At 41.3% G+C, this 21,506-nt stretch overlaps 1 protein-coding gene across 1 annotated transcript in view; it reads right to left on the reverse strand.

The window, feature by feature from the left end:
• Positions 1 to 891: 891 nt before the first annotated feature.
• Positions 892 to 21,506, reverse strand: part of LOC103806941 (protein-cysteine N-palmitoyltransferase HHAT-like) — a gene marked incomplete at its 5' end in the record, with an annotated part of 77,035 nt that continues 56,420 nt past the window's right edge. The window contains one exon of the mRNA XM_009079655.1: positions 892 to 983. Within this exon, the coding sequence (XP_009077903.1) occupies positions 892 to 983 (92 nt within the window). The remainder of the gene's footprint in view (positions 984 to 21,506) is intronic.

Below are 21,506 nucleotides of genomic sequence, written 5' to 3' on the forward strand. Positions count from 1 at the left end.
GAATGAAGCAGACTGAACAGATTTACCATTCATCCAGACCTGGGTTATCTCCTTTTGTAACAGAACAATATAAGAGACAGACTGAACAGTTTCCTTGAAGGTGGAATTTGCCCCATAATAAAGGTAATATTTTACGCTTTAGCTCTTACACAAGGCAGAGAGCACTTAAAGCCCAAGGAGATGTAAGAGCATATTTGATTAGAAAGAAAAGTTGTTCCTTAAGAAAAGACCTGCCTCCCTACTCCCTCTTTTAAAAGAAACAAATAAAACCATTCCGAAGATTACCAAAAAAAGGGTGTTATTTCAAAGGTGAAATTTTAAATGAAGACATTAAAAAAAACCCCAGACTTCGCTACAGTAGGTAGAAAAGTAGCTTAAGGCAGAACTACTGCAGTCAGTGAGAATACAAAAATGTTCTAACTTATATCAGAAAGCAATCAAGAAGAACTGATGAGCATTGCCCTTCATGGAGCAGTCTAAGTGCAGGCCCTGCATGCCCCTGGACAGCAGCTGTGAAAGATTGGGCTTTTTGAATTCTCCAAGGTAGGAAATTGACTTTTTTTTTCTTCAGCGTCTCAAAATAGGCAGCAAAACATTAAAACAATCTTCAACATATACAAAATACCTGTTCTGAGATGCATGCTTCCAGTGCACATAGAGTCACAGAAATGCTGTTTTACAAAAACAATGTCATTCAAAATGCTTCATAATGTCTCCCCACCTCTGGCCATAGCCCACCAGTGTTTCTGGTTCAACTCCTGCACTGCAATCCAGAATCAACTTGGTTTAACACACTGACTGAAGACTTGGTCCAGCATACCCTTCTGCAGACAGGATATCCAGTGTAGAAAACCCATCAACCTGCCTTAAAAATACTTGTTTGCTTCATTCCTAATTTGCAGCATACTTTTGCTCCCATTCAATTCCAACATGCGAATAGCAGTACAGGAACCCGAGAACGGTCAGTGTCGCCCAGGGCCAGCCTATAAATAGAAAAGACAGACAATTCTAGTCAGAATAATTAATGACTGCTTCAAGTAGAAATACTTATGGGATGACCAACTTATGATGCTTCTAATTAATTTTATTAGCAAGTCAGCCTTATAAGTAAGTAGAGCCAACCCACAAAATCTGAGAGGGAAAATCTGGATTGTCTAAGATTCAGGGATGCCTGACCCCCTGGCAGCCCCAGTCTTCTCCATTTTCAGGGAACTTGACCAGGTTTATTCCTGTTGAATTTAAAAGGTCTGTTTCAATCCTCTCCTTTGTCATGGGTTTGTCTATCAAACAGATCTCTGAATGAACCTTAAGCAGGCTATGGTGCTTCCTAGGCTCAAAGGGATGTATAGCCACAATGAAGGTTATGAAAAATCTGAACAAGTCCAGTTACCTGTTCTGCAAAAGAAGTCTGGGGACACCTCTGATTAAGGCCAGTTTGGATATCCTGCAGCTGGGTGTAAAGCCTGATGTACACACTCTACAGCCCACTAACAGCTAATGGGGTCAGAACACCATTGTGTCAGTGCAGAACAGACAGCCCTGTCTGCATGATTTGCCTGACACCTCAATTACTGTTTAACTAAAAAAGACCAAATCTTCCATAATATAAAACCTTTGCTGTGGAAATGATGTTTCATTATTATTTCAAATTTTTTTTAGCGAAAGTCACCATCTTTTCACTTGAACTTTCCACAGCTAACAGCAGTAAGCAGGAGGCCACAAGCCAAAAGGTCTATTGCCTTCCTGTGGAGTCGTGAATCACTTGAAAAATCTGATTTTGCTTTTCTTGATACCTTTCATGGCACCTCTGTTCCCTTTGTCCTTTCTCCTCCTCTCTTTCGAATTGATGAAATTTAGATTTTATAGGTTGAAACCCTCAGCATTAGGCCCTGTTGTTTTTCTATGTGTGTTATCTGGGGAAAGAGGACAGGAAGGAAGGTGTTTGAGGGTTTTTTGGTGGCTTTTTGTTGCTGTTGTTGAGGTAAGAATTTTGATTATGTGTATGACTGGTTTTCTTCATGCTGTCCTTGAACTACCAGCACCTGCTTCTGAAAGAAAAGCTTCAGTGCTCCCTCTTGGGGAAAACTCCGGTTTGAAGGAACCTGCTGGCAGACATGAGATTCTCCTTTGGCCTGGAGAAGGGATGGAAAGAAGTTGTAACCTCTCCAAAAGATGATACTGCAGGAAGAGCTCTTTCTGAAGATATATTTACTAGGTGTTTTGCAGTCTGGAGACTGTTTAATTGTGCTCATATCCAGCTGAGCCTTAGCATCATACCATGTCCTCAGCAAGGCTCACAGCCCCAGCCTCAGTCCTGCAGTTCTGGGGATTGCCTGTGCTGGGACCCTTCCTCTGTGCTCTCAGAAAAAGCTGTTTTCCACCCCTATGAATAACTATGTGTTTGCTTCATGAGCCTCTAGTTGTTCTGGCCTTGTTTTGTGGTGAAATAGAGGCTTGTAACCTGACCGATTTTCATGGAGACATTTACAAATATTGATCCCTTGTCCTCACAACACCCTAAAGCAAAATTATACTTTTTGTTTAATTATCTGTTTCACAGAACCAAATTGCTTAGGTATCTCCAAAGGGATTTTTAACAATAAAATAGTCTTGTTTTTATTTCAGTGAAATTAGGCTACAGCAGATTGGGTTTCACTTTCAATAGCAAGCTAAAGTCCAGCTGGGCTTTGTCACTGCTAAAAGTGCACGTGAAAGTATGTCAATAGGTGTAATAAAAACATACCTCTTCTGGCAGCAATATTGTGGTGGCTGCTTTCCACAGACAGAGCCAGAAAACTAAAAAGGCCTGAGTCTAGAATTGCTCTCCTCTTTTAGGGACACTCTGGAAATCTGCTGGATGTATGTTTTGCATTTTTAAATACTTGAAAGCTCTGGCACAGAGAAAATGTGCCAACAGTAGTCTTTAGTCTGATTTGCTTACTATCCCTAGCCAGTGTATTAGAGATCTTGTCTGGATAGGTAGGTGTGCACTGGAAATCTTTTCTAGATGTCTTAGATTTATGATAAGATTCCTTCACAGTGCCCAGAATTTGGATTCACAGGGTTCTCAGACACTGAAATCAGGCTTGTGATAATCCTCCTGGAACATAGGGAGTCCCTCCTGTACAGTAACAGGTGTCAGGGATGGTATTCAGCAGATTATCTTGTGATCTAATGAAGATGAGAAGGAAGGGGGAGGACAAAGTGACCCACTGTGGACAAGAGGAACGGGGAATTTTTAAAATTTAATCTTGCTACAGCTGTTCTAAGAGGAGCAGCACAGATCCCAAAGCATTTCTTGCTGCACAGGTGGGAGGCAGCCAGCTCCAAGCAGAGCTAAGAGGGCACCTCTGCCTTGCTGGCCCTTTCTTGCCATACTGGAACCATATGCACTGCTGCCGGCTGTGAGGAAATGCACGTGGTGCTTGTGCTGCAAGTGAGCGAAGCAAAGGCATCACATTCTGCTCCTAGGCAATCCCAAATCAGCTCTAGTGCATCCACACCTGAGAAGCAACCCAAGGACAGCCTGAAGCTAGCAGGGAATCTTTAAACTGTTTTCACTCAACTCTTCCATTTTAGAACTGGATATACAATAAACTTGTTGAAAAGTCTGAAGAACTTCCTCTCCAGAAGGTGATGATGTAGGGAAGGACACATTGAGCAATGCTAATCCAGCAAGAATGCAATTTCAAATTCTGCCTAGCATGTGTTGTCCTTGTATGTGACTTCCATAATCAAACAGCAGCATGTGCTGCTCTCTTGCAAACCAAGTTCACAGGAGCCTCTTCCTTGCTTCAACAGTTTCTCCTTCTACACCCAAACAACTAAACAGTACTAATGATCTCTTCCAGTTCCAAGGAAATCCCTCTTTTTGCCCTGGACCAGCAGTTTAAGGCATGTTCAGAATGGGTCTTTTGCCTGTTCTGCTTCTACTGTTAGACCATTCAAGGGGCTCTTCTTTCTGGTGGCTCCCCAGCATTACCTTACCACCCTAAAACACTGCATCCTCACCTATGTGGTACCATTCTCCAAACTCTGCTTGGAAAGATATGTGCCTGCATTCTAGATCGGTATCCCTCTATGAAGTTATACATAAAATGTGCTCTTAGAAACCTTACTGGGTTCAAATCAAGTACGAAGATGTTAGGAAAAGACTGGGTTAAGTTTGTCTGTTCAAAAACATGCCACATACTGCCTTCAGTCTTACAATTTCTTGACTGGTTTCAGTAATTTGATTTTAGGCTTGAAGGCCAAGTTTCATGAGACAACTCAGATTTTCATAATCCTTTTTTTCATGGAAAGATGAATTTGTAGTCATTAACATATGCTATTTGTAAATACAAGGATGGATTCATATGCTGTTTGCAAATCCAGCAATATTTGTGAGCTTTACCTGCACAAATTTAAGACAGATGGATATCCCTATTAATGAAGGATCACAAATTCTCTGCTTATACAGATATGTTGTTCCACAAAAAAACAAACACAGACTCCTTTGTGAAGAGGACTGCAAATTCTGTGGAAAGGCAACACTTTATTTGGCTATCACACAACCTCCTCCCAGACAAGTCTTCAGTCCCAGCTAGGCATGAGGCACTGCTCTGCTGCACACAGCTGATGTACTGCCCAGTAGTCTTGCTGGTTTAAAATCACACTGTGATATATTACAAACTCATCTTTCAGCCAAATGAACAAAAGAGACTCGATTTCATTACATGATTAAGACAGACTTAATGCAAACTTGCCACAATAGGAACAGCTTCTAGAGTTACTCCTTCCTTTCAACATCATATGTCGTATTCCAGAATATTTCTGGATACTTTGCAAACATCTAGAAAAGGTCATGTTTCTGGCACACTCTGGATTTTGATGGGAGTGGGGTAAAACCAAGCTTTGAACTCAAAAGGAACTGCATAGAACACAGCTCTTAAAAGACCAGTTATGTCCTTATTACCTCAGTTGAAATCATTTGAACCAACATGTAATCATGTGTCCAGAAGGAAGCTCTTTCAAATTTCCTAATCACCTACAGTAATGAAAAAAAATCACATCAGCAATGTTTTGGGTATACTCAGGTTTCACACTGTCATCACAACACCAGGAAAGAGTCCTCTGTTCCTTCCAACCTGTGAGATGTAAGAGAAAGGGACTGTAGCTGCATTTTGCATTTTCCAAAACTGCCTTAGTGGCTTTTGGACCTTAGTGCTATTTTCAGATGTGACTTGGCTGAACAGTCTTCAGAACTCTTCAAGTGCAGAGCAGTTATTAAATCAATTGAAGTCAGAAAAAGTAATCTCTCTGAAAAGCTTGACTTCAGGAAATGTACATCTTACTCTGACTTTGATTTGGAAGTACCTAAGTTGCTGTAAGACTTAGCACTCAGGAAAATTTATCCTTAAACAAAAGTTCAAATGTGACAAGACACTGAAGCAACTCCTCTGTAAAGTGGAATTATGGAGACATAATGGTGGGGAGGAGGAGGAACAGGCACTGGTTTGTCAAGCATAATAAAAAGCCAAAGCAAACCAGCATTTGTAGCCAAGACACCTCATACCTACAATTAATAACATCCTTAGAGGATCATTAAAACTGCCACATTTTCGAAAAAAACCAAACATATTCAAAACTAAACATCTGTTGAAAGAAACCTATTATCTAGCCCAACATTCGAGGCAGACTATAAACTCTGCAAGTTTGAATTTCAATGTCATGTCTGTCACTTCCAGGTGGATCCCTCCGACCATTACAGCAGGGCATGTCCAACAGCATGTACCACAAACATGGTGCAGTCAGATACCCAATTACTCTTTAGGCATTTGGAAAAGAAAACCCTGATTCCAGCTGTTTTGTAGCAGAGCCCAAACCTGAGCCACAGCAGGTTTTTTTTGCTGCTCCACATTGTACATGTATCAAAGCACAGCCAATACATTCTGCCAGCAAACACACAGCCCTCAAAGTCCCAGTTGGGCATCTCCATCCTCCCACCCCATGTAAAGCAGAACACAGAGTCACAGGGTCTGTAAATTCAAGATGCCACCTTGCCACATTAACAGCACCTAGCTAACAGCTCCCACATCTTTTCCCTTCATCCACTGTGTAGTTTGGGAGCAGAGCAGCTCAGCCAAGGAAGCCTTGGAAGATGAGGTAAGGCTGACCTGACCTATTACTATAGATTTCCAGATGTTGAAGACACTTTAGCTGGTGGGTGTGGGAAAGATCCAAATAATCTGAAAAATGATTACTGTGCAATAGGTAGTACTTCAAAGGAAAACCGGGGAAATGCTGTAAGGATAATGCTGATCTGTCCTGTGCAGATTCTGGAAACATAACTGAGAAGGACAAAATTCTAAGCTGCCAGGTCTAGACATGAACATCAGCCAGGTACACTGGCAGTAACTGCAAAAGCTTCCTCTTCAGTAGGCATGAAATAGTTTCCATTTAAAGGCATTAATACATGTGTAACACAGTAGTCTACTCACGTGAATTTTAAATCATACCATCCTGAAGAATGCTGACATCTGTGGCTTTCTAAGGAGTACTTATCACTGCTGAGAAAAACTGAAAATGGATAGATAACAATCCAAGACCATCAGCTGCAACACAGGATGACTGCAACTCACCCAGACCAGCATTAGTGATAGCAAAAAGCCATAGTCTCTTAGTGTTTTCATAATGCAAACAGGTTTTATTCAGCAGACAGAGGTCACAAAAGTTGTGGCTTTTCTGTGTTCTTACTGTGTGTGGAACCACACTTTACCACAGCTAAAATAATTTTCCTTTTATGCTTGGTGGCACTGAAGAAAGTTGTGTGCTGACAAGGACCTTCTCAAACAACAAGAAATCAATGTAACTTATGCCAGATTTAAGGATGCTGAACATGTTTTTTCCTGTTAATTAGATAAGCTGCAAACATACAATTTCAGAGGTAGAGCTCAAAACATAGGCCTGTCCTATAGCTTTTATAAAGCACCCCTCAACACAATTCAGTGATGATGCCAAAACTATCTGCATTGCATTAAGTATGTACATGAAACAAAACAAAACAAAATGCTGGTAAGTGCTCTGTGGATGCAGGTATCCATACAGGATATGTCTGCCTGCATGGATTCTCCTCTTTGTCTTTGGAACTAGATCCTCATTTAATGCTAGCTAACCATGACACTAGCAGCTCTCCAGATGCTGCACAATGTAGACCAGAAGAATTATTTCCCCTGTATGTATCACATGATGAGAAAGGATGATGGTGTTAATTTCACCCTGTATTTTTCAGCATGTTTTTGTGGTATTATCTGACAATAATTCTACCTTAAGCATCTTTAGTTGTAAACATCGTACAAAGCACAAAAAAAATCACAGGAGTTATGCCTTCTGCCTCATGTTTTAAAATAAATCTTCACCCTCTACTAGTTTTCCCAGCAGAGCTAGTCAGTGGAAAAAAACCTGATATTTCAAAGCAGTAATTTTGGTCTCATGCATATCAAGTTGACTCTGGAGTAATTCAACTAAAATCAAAAGAACCATATTTGTGCTACTGCTGAATTTGAATTAACAGTAAGGAAGACTGCTGAAAACAGCCTGTCAGAATCTTCCTGCCACAACTGCTAATAGAGAAGGAAAAGAAAACCAAACAACGAGCTTCAGTTTTCAGATTATGAAGGGGTGAATCTGTAAACCAGAAGGAACCTTCCTTCTCGTCTCAGGTCTTCAGTTGAGAGCTACACATTGCTAATATGTAATCAAAGCCCACAAAATATGAAATCTTCATGCTCATTTATTAATAGAACAGAGACAAAAGCTTTTAAAAGCATTATTGTGAAGAAAGATGCATCTTCACCCAGAGGCAAGGCAAAAGAGCTACCTCTCTGAAGTGTTATGCAAAGACTATCTTGTAGAGTAATATATCTGGCTTAGTTAGGACTGCACTATCTTTATCATTAAATACTCAAGTATCCCCAGCACAACCTCCTTAAATATGGTGTGAACAAGTACGTAAAGATGGCACTTGCCAAGATTTTAGGATATTTTTCACTTGTAATTATCCACTGAGAGCATTATATATGCCAATGAAAACAACAGAGCCATAAGCCTCCTTTCACACAGGTGCAAGATGAAACGGGAGTATAGTTAATGCCCCAGAAGAACGGGAACGTCCCAAAGGCAGAGCTGGGAACACTGCTGCTGCCTGGCAGCATCCTGAGGTGAGCATCTGCCTCTTTCTGAGCAGAGACGTACACATGTTATATATAGAAACTCATGCTGAGCAGAAAGGTGAACTGACTTCCCCTCTACTAGAGCCTGAAATTTCAGGAAGATTTCTGTTTCAGTCTAGCCGGGGTTCTTGGATTTAGGTTTGTATGTCGGGCTTTTCACATATAATGAAGCTCCTTCTCTTGTCTTTTAGTACTAGGGAACTCTTGTGAAATCAAGGCTATGTACTCTGAAAAGAAGAGGATTTAAACCAGAGATTCAGACACGTGCCATCAATCAACAGCAAGCAAACATTTGGATAAAAAGGTGAAGAGCTATAATTTATTTCCCCAACCTGATTTCTGGCTAAGATACCCTGAAATGGTTATTAATATAAGATGCTTAAATGACCGTAAAATAATGACTTTTTAAATATGAAGAATGATTTAAGGATTAATTATTCACAATCCCCTTCCTATCTGCAACCCTCTTTTTAATCTGCAATTTTTCCTTGTCAGCCTCCAAAACATTTATGTCCCCAGACCATTGCAAGTTGCCTTGTCTCTTCCCAGCATGAAGAATAAGAAAAAAAGCAGACAGTATGACAAATTTAACAATTATTTACAACCAGCTATGCCAGCAAAAAACAAACTGCAACTTCTTATTGCAGAGCTCTTGTACCTGAAATGCTCCATGTAATAAAAATTGTATTACCTGTTAGACCTTAATGCAGTAGGAGAAGGGCTGAGAGCACAACGTTAATTTACAGGAACACTGCATTTTGATAATTGCTGTATCAGTGTAAAGCTAACACTACAAGTGAGGTCATTGAACTGAGTTCTCACTTAACAGAAATCCAAATATCTTGAGGGATGGAAGTGCATAGATAAGGTAACCAGGCAATCTTGCAGTCGCTTACTGAGCCATAGCAATCGATTTAGGACCAAGGCATTTTGAATGCTGCTGGTCTCAGGCTGTATGAAGTTACTCCTTCTCTGCTTGTGTCTGATTTCCACAGCATCACCAAAGGGCAAAGAAAAGGGCTGATGCAAAGTTAGGGCAGGCAGCTCTGGAAGGACAGTGGCACCTGAACGTGGCCATCAGCCGACAGAAAATGTTGACAACAATCTCCATCCCACTGGTGACATATCACATGAAATGGAATTGTTGCATGCAAGTTATCTAAAGCAAAAGGACTATACAGGGCTGACCTTGTTTGATGCATTTTTGATAAAACAATTGTTGCACTTCTCACCTGCACAAGCTGACCTGACCCTGCTGCAGCCCACACAATCATAGCAACTAAATGGAAGAATTATCAGTAAAATAGTTCAATTACAGATAGTTTGTGGATAAGATTAAATTTGTATAAGTTTTTTTGGGGAAAACAAGTCTATGTTAGTCCACCATCAAAACCATTTGAAGGAAAGAAAGAAAACTAACTTAAAATTTCTTAAAAACCATCAATATTTACTTGACTTCAGGGTCAAAATTAGACAATTTGCTCGTAGAGTCTCAGAAAACACATTCTGGATTTCAAGTGTACAGCTAGTCAGTTTGGGGAAAAATACTTTATTGGCTGCTTTCTGTGTGAATTGGGAGTGCATTCTCTGCAACACAAAGCTCAGAGAGTACCTGAAAACACAGGTCTACCCATGTAAGCTGTGTAAGCATAGAGGTCACCTGAAGCAAAAGCGAGCAAATCCTTCATCACTTATATTAGAAAACACAGATTAGAAATACCCAGGCAGCTACAACATGCAAAATCTGCCAGCATTGCCAAGTACAGGGATGTCATTTCCTTAGCCTTGCTCTGCTTTCCTGGGATCTGGTCCCAGGCCACTAAGCATTCATCCAAGGGGAGGAAGTTTGATCAGCACAAATCTGAGCCAGTTACCTACCAATGTGGCCACCAAGATCAAAATGATTCTGTCAGTCTGAGCCCTTTCACCTGTATGCTGCCTTGTAGCTGGCTCAGAGGAATGCACATGGAAAGACTTAAATGTTGTTATAACAGCCTAGCTGCTCTCCCTGCTTTCCTGTTTTAAGAAAGCTTCCTGAACAGCTGCAGAATGGGATCACTCATGATGTTCCTTTCAGGTAAGTTGGCTCACACTGGTGGAGCAAAGCATATACAGAAACAAGCCTGCAACTGCAAAACAGATTTTATTAAAAAGTGCTTTTAAAAAATAGTTAGATCTTTAGCAGCATATTCCCTTTGCTAGAAGAAAAAAAGAAAACCCCCACAATCTTTTCATTACATAAAACTATAACTAAGTAAAACAGCATTACCGTGCCTTGCCAGAAAGTTTGCCTATTTTAAAATTGCCTTATTTAACAAAGTGCAGCTCAGTGCAATGAGATATAATCTTTTCATGTGCTTCCTTAGCCCACTAAAATTAGCAAGGAGCATGATATGATGCACAGCTGTTATACCCTCTGTCCCACCTGGGCTCTGCTATTTGGTGTAATAAAAGCAGTGCTGCAAACCTTTAACATGACTGCTGATAGCACCAATATACACATCTTGCTCAAAAGCAACATACACCTACAGCTCTCTGGAGGGAACTAGTGACCCATTTAGATACATGAACTCTGTAGTGTTCGACTAGTTTCTTGTCTTCTTGCCCAGGTGTGCAATGAAGTGACACTTCAGTGAGTCACAGCCTCAATCATGTTTGCTGTTGATGTAAAACAGGAACAGATTGACTGAAGTCAGCTGTACAACCCCAGACCAAGCCACATGGCATGAGTCCCAAGGGCAGTGAGGGGTGGATTTGCTTGACTCCCTCACCAGAAGATGGCTGGGCCATATGTGGATTTTGGGGACACAAGGGCACCATCAGGCTCTCATTGCCCTAATCAGACTCTGAAGGGGCCTCCACACTGCCCCATATTTAACTTCATAAAAGTATATTGTTTACACATATACTGTATGGACACAGTGCCTGATATCAACTTGACTTCTCAGCTCCACCTTGGCCCCACCACCTCACCCAGCCCTGGCTGGCCCCTTGGCCAACCCTAGTTGATGCCAGTGGACTGACTCTGCCCCTTGTTGAGACATGTTGGCGAGGGCAGGGTCGTGCCAGCCTCATTGCCTCCCTTCTCCCCCTTCCTGGTGGGGCAGCCTCAACAGAAGAGACTAGGCTTCAGTCCCAACCACTGTGGGATTTCTTCTAGTGCTAATTTCACATCTCATGGGAGAGAAATATAATAAGAACTGGCTATGAAGCAGTCATTTCCATTTGTAAATGGGATAGCACAAAGGCAGAAATGAGAACAAATTTCCATATGTACAGACTCTGCTAAACAATATTCTCTGCAAATCTCTCCACAGTGTGTGTGGTGCATGCTGCCTTCTTTATGGGATCAGCCACACGACCAGAATAATTAATTCATCTAGGCACCATCACACCAGCTCAAAGGATCCAGTATAACAGAGCTGGATCTGATTTGTTTTATTTCAATGATCACAGTTCATGTGCAATGGTGTGGCCACACAGATTAGTCATATTAAATACAATTTTGGGCTAATTAACTAATGCTGCATCTCAAGTGGGCTCAGATCATGATCAAATATCTTTGTTTACAATCACTACATTTCAAAACAACACCTTCTCACATCCCCATTTTAAAACTAAAACACCAAGGTGGAGAAGTAACCTGCCAGATGAAGATAGCATGGTGGTGACAGAGGCTGGCCTGGCATGGGTGAAGCCAGCATTGAAGCAGGATGGAGTGCAGGGTGTCCATAATTTGCACTGATTAACTGGAAAAGATCAAAAGATTGCCTTTTTGTTTTTTTCTAGGGAGGGACAGAACAGAGGACAGGGTATACGGCTCGCCTTGCTGAAACATGCTGTTTCATTGTTGTCCCAGTTTTCAAAAAGGGCAGGAAGGATGACCCTGCTAAGTACAGGCCTGTTAACCTCACTTCTGTACCAGGTAAGATCATGGAAAAGATTATCCTGGGAGATACTGAAAAACACTTGAAGGATAATGCAGTCAGTGGACACAGCCATAAAGGCTTCATGAGGGGAAGGTCCTGCTTGTCAAACCTTATTTTCTTTCATGACGAGGTAACCCACCCAGTTGATCAAGGGGAGCCAGTTGATGTAGATTTCAGAAAAGCTTGATACCATCTCTCACAAGATCCTTCTGGACAAAATGTCCAACATAAAACTGGACAAACACATGGGCGAGCAACTGGTTCACGGCTTGGCTGCAAAGGGTCATGGTGAATGGGATTACATCTGACTGGTGACTGGTCACTAGTGGGCTCTGCAGGGCTCCATCTTAGGCCCAGTGCTCTTCAATATCTTCATAAGTGACTTGGACACAGGACTTGAAGGATTATTAAGTAAATTTGGAGATAATACAAATTCGGAGGAGTTGTTGACTCCCTCGAAGGCAGAGAGGCCTTGCAGAGAGACCTAGACAAATTAGAGGACTGGGCAATCACCAACCATATGAAGTTTAACAACAGCAAGTGCTGGATTCTGCACCTGGGATGGGGCAACCCTGGATTTACACACAGACTGGGCAATGATGTACTGGAAAGTAGTGCTGTGGAAAGAGACCTGGGAGTCCTTGTCTATGGCAAGTTGAATAAGAGCCAACAGTGTGCCCTGGCAGCCAGGAGTGCCAACCGTGTCCTGGGGTGCATCAGGCAAAGGCATTGCCAGTTGAGGGAGGTGATTGTCCTGCTCTACTCTGTGCTGGTGCAGCCTCAGCTTGAATATTGTATGCAGTTTTGGGCACCACAATATAAGAAAGACATTAAGTTATTGGAGAGTGTCCAAGGGAGGACAATGAAGATGGTGAGGGGATGCCCTTGAGGAGAAGCCATATGAGGAGTGGCTGAGGTCACTTGGTCAGTTCAGCCTGGAGAAGAGAATACTGTGGGGAGACCTGGGCACTGACCTCTTCTCTCTGGCAACCAGTGACAGGTCTCGAGGGAATGGTCTGAAGTTGCATCAGGGGAGGTTTAGGCTGGATAATAGAAAATGGTTCTTCACCCAGAGGGTGGTTGGGCACTGGAACAACTCCCCAGGGAAGATGTCACAGCACCAAGCTCGACAGAGTTCAAGAGGCATTTGGACAATGGTCTCAGGCACATGTGAGATTCTCAGGGATGTCCTGTGCAGGACCAGGAGTTGGACTAGATGATCCTCAAGGGTCCCTTCCAACTCTGAATATTCTGTGATTCTGTTTTTGTTCTGGAGGCTCCTGATCTGGACAAGGAGATTAATGCCAATTTCTTTGGCAATAATTAGCATACCTAACAGAGAGGACAGAGAGTTCATTTTCTTCCCTCCCTCTGTATTTTCAGTTGAATCTTTTATTGGCTCTACATGATTTATTACCAAAAATCAATGCCTCATGCTGAACTAAATATTCTGGATGAAATGGCAGACGTTCTCAAAAATCTATGCATGGTCACTGAATGCAGATGATTTTTGCACAGAAAATGGACATTTAAAGAGAAAAGTATCTGTTTATTTTACTGGTTATTTACTCTATTTGAAAATCTTAAATGCACAATCTGGTTCTCCAGACACCATATATCACCTTACTAATTTCTTTCAAAAAATTTTTTGAATGGATACTGGCACACCCAGTATAGATTTTGAGAGTTCTGCTTTTAGAACCAAATTTTCCAACATAAGTTTTAGCATCCTTCACGTCTGCTTACACTGTATTCATCATATGGGCCAAAGCTGCTCAGATAACCCTCTATTTCCCCTTTGAAGAAATACTTTGTATTGAGATTTGCCTCAGTGTTGACTTTACTGCAGAACTGCAAGATAACTGTGGATAAAAGACCTTCCTCTGTCCTCAAGTGAAGAGCTCAGCTGCAGTCAAAGTTTGTTGTAACAAAGCAGCCTGATTAAATAAGAGGAATTTACCATTTGGCAGAGTCCTTCAGCTGTTCATAAAAGTCAAAGACAATACTTAATGTTTTGATCAGAAACTCTGCTTAAGTCTTTGTCTTGCATCCTTGATAACCTTTAAGTTACCTTTGAATACATTTCAATTACCAAGGCAGGAAAACTACTCCAGCAGGTGGATCAAGGTCATTACCAATTTACTAACATCTCTACTTTCCCTTTTGTTCAAGTCCCTGTATCTTCTATGGTTTTAGAATAGTATTTTTTTTATTCTTCAGAGAGTCATGTAGCTAAATTTGTTTTAAATCCTAACCCAAACCACAATAGATGTCATAATTGTTGAGTGGAATGCTTGAGAAGCTCTGGTATGTCTTCATTTTCATCTGCTACTGGATGCCTTAAAACACAATAAATGGAAATACAAAGAAGGACGGAACCAGAAGGGTGACTTAAATGCATTGGCATCACTCCAGTCTCTGAAAAACTAAAGGGTTAAAGAAATCAAGTCAATCTCCAGTAAGAAGGAAGAAATATCAGAGGTAGACTGTGAACCCAAACTGGGAAACAGTGCTGGAAAAGGTGAGAAGCAAGAATCAAACTGAGATTAGAAAAAAAATCACTCTGCACTAAAAGAAAGCTGTAAGAGGTTCTTCAGATCATCAATACCAAACTAACACTCCAGTTAGAATATGGGCAAAGAATGGGCACTATACACTATGTAAGACAACAAATAGTCTTAATCAAGTATGTTATGAGAGAGCAAAACATTGAAGTTCTCTTGTTAAAAAATACCTCTGTTTTAGAAAAGTAGATGGGAAAAGAGATTCAATAACAATATGTTTTTCTTCAGTCTTACATGGTTATTTTTAGCTGTAAAAGCAAACAAAGCTTGTATGTCAACATGCCCTACCCCCACTGCACATGAGTGTGCCCCAGCAGGGATGGTGGCTAGCTCAGCTTGCCTTGTGCCTGTTACATGCATCCCATATGTGCAGAACAGATACTGAAGGTCATGTGGCAAAAGCTAGCCCCAAAAATGATCAATCTGTAAACTGCAGTTAGTACTAACTTGTCCAGTCTTTCAAGCCTTCTTTCAGGGCTAATTATGCCAAGTTTGTTTCAAACTGAAAACTTACGGGGCAGTGAAGAGTTGTAGGCTTAGTACATGTTGACCAGCAGCTAAATCTCACTAATGCAGAAAAATTTTATGGCCTTCTCTCTTGAAGATACAAGCGGACTTAATCTTGTATCTCAATCAAGCTTAACAGAACATTAAATACAAGTGCTGCCAGTAGACAACTTCTTTAATGAAGGCAGCAGTACAAAAAGCTGAATTGAATTATTAATTAAATTACTCCTGCAGAACTCAGATGATGGTAGACACATTCTGTAAAAAGTCTTGAGTAAATGTTAACATTTTCAACAAAATAACTACTGTCTTTGATTAATGGAGATCTAATCAGAATATACATTAATTTGGAATCATCTGTGAACTGTCATGGAAGTGATTTGTATCATCTCAAAATCAGTACAAATTTGTCAAAGTACTACATGTAATACAAGGTCTTGATGTAATTAATTTCAGAGACTAAAATGCTCATAAAGTGTGTGTCCTTGGCTAAGCACAGCACTGCCATGGTCTCGGTTTCAAGAGAGCTGATGGATCAGCACTTATTATTGTAACAGAAGTACAGGAAGGTTACTGCAGGCAGACCTGTACAGTCAGTTTATATACTATTGTGCCTGCACTGAGATGAAATCATAGATACTTTATGTAACACTGTAGGCAGTGAGAAGATACAGAAAGTGCAAAGTGCAAGCAAGACAAAAAATCCTAGACCCCATCCGTATGTGGTGGCTTTTTCCCTTTGGTTTTTTTTTTCCTTTGTTAGTAGCCATGCTCATAGAAGTGCCTGTTACACCATGTTGTAGCAACAATACATAGCACATTTGTTGGGGTAGTAATTAAATTGAACTGGATTCTCAAAGGGAAATATGCTTCTCCTCAGGAAGCTTCAACTGGAGACTCACACTGGAGCTGCCCACAATGCTGGGCTCTGGTCTCTGCCTCCTTTGGAAGCTGTTCCATGGCTTAACTAGAGTCTACATAAACATCCCAGGATTTTCTGTATACTCACTGCTTGCACACTCCCTTATGGCAGAATGGAAGAGAGGGGTCCCCTCCCTGCCACACAGACTACATTTGGTTTCTATCCAGTAATTGTTTGAAGTAAATCACTTTCCAGTTTGGCCCACAACTGGTGGAAACTAAATCAAACATCCTACAGATGCTTCCAGACTGTCTTTAGTACTCCCTAGGAGGCATCAAGAGCCCAGAATGCCTCACTACTTCACTTTACCTGAGCATTGAACAGTAAGGGTGAGGGCAGATTTTCAGAGGAATAAAAAACCACACAAATAAAGACAAGAGCATCATAAAAGAATCCTAACCTATGCATGACAGGCACATACCCTAAGACAGACAAACCTGGAAGAAAAGAAGGGAGATGGGACAGAAAGAGCTATTTTGTCTCACAAGATACATTTTGACATCTCTTCCAGACTGTCAAAGGAGGTAAATGCTGACTCCATCTCCTAGTTTCTCCTGCCCTCATCTCACAACCTTTTGTCAGCAAGAATGTTACTTAAAAAAGAAGTAAGAGATAAGCCTCGTGTATTTGACTGTAATGCAGGAACCAACGTCACTGAGAGACAGATCAGCAACACTTATTGCAACACGAAGGAGACACCTTCGCATTAGGGAGTGATCATCAACAAGGACTTGACCTTTCTAAACCTGGCATAGGTCAAACAAATTGAGACATGCCTAATCCATGGCAAAATCTTCTATATACAATACAGTGGATTTTTCATGCACTGTTACCGCTGAAGACTTTACTGCCAGCTCAAGAAGCACAGAAATCAACGCAGTGGAAGGATCTTCTAACACTACTGTGTTTCTGCTTCATGATCACTTATCGCTCTTCCTTCTGTGGTACTGAACTCTGTTCACAAATTCCAAAGAACTTGGTGTCACAGCAGGGCTGTGAGAAAGCACAGTCACAGGGAGGAATGAATGTGGACTACTGACTGACAGCAGGCACAAGAGCCAAGATCGACTCCCAGTTCTGCTACTGACTTGCTACTTCTCTCTATGTCTCTGTTTCTCTTTTGCTATTTGTAAAGCAACAGGAATCATAAAATTCTTCAAATGTTTAGGTCAAAAATACAATACAGGACAACAAGAGGATACACACATCTATTGCCATATTTTACTACACAGAAGTCTGGCCACCTACTGCAACCTTAAAGTGATCAAAGCAGATTCAAATTAAGTTAGAAGAAACCATGCTCACTCACTCTCTTCAGGAGTGGCAGTTAGAAATAAAGCAGGTTTATAAAGATAGGCGGTTTGGGACATTTTTGAGCAGTTTTGTCCAATATGTTGCTAAGTGCAACAGAGGTTTTACTGAAATAAAGACAGGTGCTATTTAATTTTTTTTCCTAAACAGCGTCATGATGTAAAATTTGCATCTTACTAAATGGGTTAGCTCACACAGGGATGTGCACAGAGGTCCATGACAGTGTCACCATCAGGCACATCATAAAGATGTCTTAGAAACAACAGAATTATCTTGCTGCTACTAGGAAAGGCCTTTAACCCTGGTTGCTGCTCTTGGGACAGCATTTATGTTCAGCATAAAGCAGCAAGATGGTATCAAGTGCCCTAGCAAAGTATGCCCCTTACAACTTAGCTGCACACACATAATAGTATATTAAGGTTCAATTGCTGTTCTACAACATTTTGATGGTAAAAGTTATAAGCATATTCCTTCCATTATATGCTGTTTTAACCAAGGGAAAAGTTTTACTGAACTGGTACAAAGCATGCATTTATGTGAGATGTCCTACAGGTACAGCCTGTGGACATTCCTGTACTTGCCTAACGTGCCCTCTGCATAGGTGTGGCCCCAAGTACAAACTGAGAACACAGAACCAAGCATCAGCTAGATACAAATCCCTTCATGGCTCTTCCCTCTTTGAAAACTGGTCCTCCAAATGAATCCCAGACCAACTCCAGACATCATTAGTCTTTGAGAAATTTGGCATCTTGAAGTTACTCTGCACCCCTCAGGGCTAACCTCTTCTAAATGCTGTGGACCAGTGCCTAATTGCTATGGCTCACCCTCTAACTAGAGCATCCCTCTGTCCCTTATACCAAGAGGGAGCCATTAGCAGTTTTTCCCCAGGAAGCACCTTTCATTATATGCTGCTGTCAAGTATAAAACAGATTTTGGCTCCTTTAGATTTTTTTGTTTGTTTGTTTTGTTTTGCAGCATGACCCAGAATAAAAGGCAATGTGCATTGAACTGTTTATGGGATAAAAGACAAAACTGCCACTACACAAGCTGAAGCAGCTCAGTGAAAAACAGCAGCTTCCTGCAGAGAATTGATGTGACAAAACTTGGACTCATTTTGGAATCAGGCAATAGATTTTCAGCCCAGCACAGAGCAGCAAGTGTACTGAATGCAGGCTGTGTAAAATTCAGCATGCAGCTTACCCAAAACAGCTTTTTGTGAGACAGCCTCACTGCTTGGAGATTTCTTAAAACCAGCCCCTTGATGTGTCTTCTAAGGCTATGAAAGTACATGTGAAAGAAAAAAGGCCAATTGCAGTAAATGTAAGGTTTAATGTATCTAGGATAAGTTCCTACTAAAATTTTCATGACATAGTAAGCCTCAGATTTAAATACTGTGGTCTTTGTAGAAAATGGATTTACCTGAGAAAAGAAGATCCAAACGTTTAAATCTGGTACTGACAAAATGGTGGGGAGTTTGCCACCGATTTAAAAGGAAACTGAACCTGGTTGCCAGGGCATGATGCTCTTTGTTGTACAGTGGCAACCACTCCCAGTAATTCATCTGGGAACTGAGCATACAATAATTTGAGGAACTTGGCTTTGAAGTAGCTGAAATATTGATGCCTACCTCACCTTGAAATATACCATTTGCTTGCAACAGTGATGTGGGGACTTCACATCTATGAATACATGACAGGACTTTCCCTCACAACCCTCCCCCTGCCCCCTAAACTATCTCCCACACCTTCCTGTCTGAGAAAAGGAGCACGTTTAATATTTATAGCAACACTGGAGTATTAAAATCATGTATCACTCTTGTAAAATAGTTGGAATAGAGGACAGGAAAATAAACATAACTTTTGTCTATTTCAGTGAAAAAAAAAGGAGATACAATTTTGCATAGACAGATCAAAATACTTCTGTAAAATGAATTTGTTTAACAAATAACTACCAGACTTCAGGAAAGTGTTAGATCTTCTATTCTAGCCTTCATGAAAAGCATTTAGAAAACAGAAGGTGACATTTGTGTCTGCTCTGGATCTGTAAATGTCACTTAAACAAATTTTGCTATAATTTCTCCATCTATCAAATTTCTCACTACAGCATTTGGTTACGTTACAGCTACCACCTTACCTCCATGATCATGCTCTGCATGGAAACTGTCCCACCCTTTCATCATCCCCACTGCTCTTCTCCAAAACCTGTCAAGCTTTGCTTCATGCTGTCTCATATGATGGGAAGGTTGCAGGGACTGCAGAGCTCCCCAGAAGCCCAAATGCAAATACCAGCAAGTTTAACAATTGCCTGTACATGAATATTGTGGTGTGTAAAAGAAGTCCATCCACGACTGTTAACACGACAGGGTAAAGTAGAAAAAGGAAGTGCAAATAAATTAACAGGCTGTAAAAGGAACAAATGCAGGTGGAACCATCAATAAAGCTGATACCACATGAAGAACAACCCTCTGAAAAGCAGGACCATATAACAATGTTGTCCTGTTGAAATCAGTGAGAAAGATTGGTGCAAAATAACACAACGTCAGAGCAGGGAGAGCAGAAGGGCAAATGCCACTTTCCATGTTGTGCAGAGAGAAGCCTGACATGCTGACTCAGAGCGATGCAAAAATTCCATATATGCTTGAGCATTATGCTTACAACTGGCAAATGCTCATATGGGATGCATTTATGAACTTGTATATGGTAGGCTCAAGTACAGGAGAAACACAACCTAGAACTAGAAGAGACTCCAAGCCAGGTGTTACTTTTGGAGTTTTCTGTGCGTACTTCTATATCACGCCATAGACAAGGTTCACCAGTGGGGTGCAGTCCCACAGTGCCAGAGCACAGCAGGTTCAGCAACAGGCTCCTCTGGCAGTCCAGACAAGGCAAGACAATGAACAAGACCCAGGATACTGTTTCTGAACAGTCAGGTGACAGAGCTAGAGAAAAGATCTGAGGCACACCTATAACCCAGAGTAGGTACACAGCTCTCATCTTAAATGGCTTAACTGGAGCTCCCAACCCATGGAGGAGTGTCTGAGTAGGCTGTGCAGTGATAATTAAGCCAAAGTTAGGGAGTACATGCAACTGGTTTGGTTGAGAAGATCACAAGGATTTTGATGAAAGTAGTTTCAGCAATGTATGTAGGAGAATGAGATTTGGGATTCTGAACTTGGGGAAGAGATCATCATCCACCCATCAGCCAACATGAACAATGGGACTTCCAGAAGACCAGGTTGGATGGGGCTTTGAGCAATGTGTCCCTGCTCATGGCAGGGGGGGTTGGAATTAGATGCTCATTAAGGTCTTGTCCAACCCAAATCATTCCATGATTCTAAGTTTGTACTTGTCAAGATGTGGGCACAGCACAGCCTTCTACCATGGAAAAATGGCATCCCCAAGAATGGACAATGCTCATAGTTGTTTTTTTTTGCTGCTGAGTTGATGTTTTCATTGGATTGTCATTGAGATAATGCCAGGTTCTCTTCTGACAGCAATTCAGGTCAGAAATATGAAGATGACATTTTGTTCCCACCCTCCCCTCAGTGAACATACAGTTAACATGTAAATGAGCCTTAGTTAACATATAAGTGAACTAAATTTCACCTGTCTTTTTATTGCTATCCCACTGAAGCCTCCTGGGATCCTTCTGCACCTATTCCTGCTCACCACATACCTTTTTTACCATTAATACTCACCATCATCTGCAAAATTGCCCACTTATTACAGGATGTGTGCAGACAAGTAATACATGCCTCCCAGGCACCTGGCAAAGATTTCTTCTTCCCCAAAACCAGAGAGGGAACAGGACAAAGTCAGAGACTCATTTCCTTCACAGTCCAGCTCAGCCCCTTGGGAAGCCCAGCAGTGCCTGCCCTAGGCTGCATCTCTGCCTAGACCACCGTGCACAACCTGCAAGCACTAATGAGCAAGACAGAAGAATGCAAAGAATTCACAGCATACATCAGCATTAAGGCTCTGTCCTGCAGTCCTGACACAGTTTCAGATCAGACTCCATAAATAACTTAAACAACATTTGCATATCAAAAGAACATAACTATCCT

Source organism: Acanthisitta chloris, unplaced genomic scaffold (assembly GCF_000695815.1).
Source record: "Acanthisitta chloris isolate BGI_N310 unplaced genomic scaffold, ASM69581v1 scaffold2528, whole genome shotgun sequence".
Lineage (NCBI taxonomy): Eukaryota > Metazoa > Chordata > Aves > Passeriformes > Acanthisittidae > Acanthisitta > Acanthisitta chloris.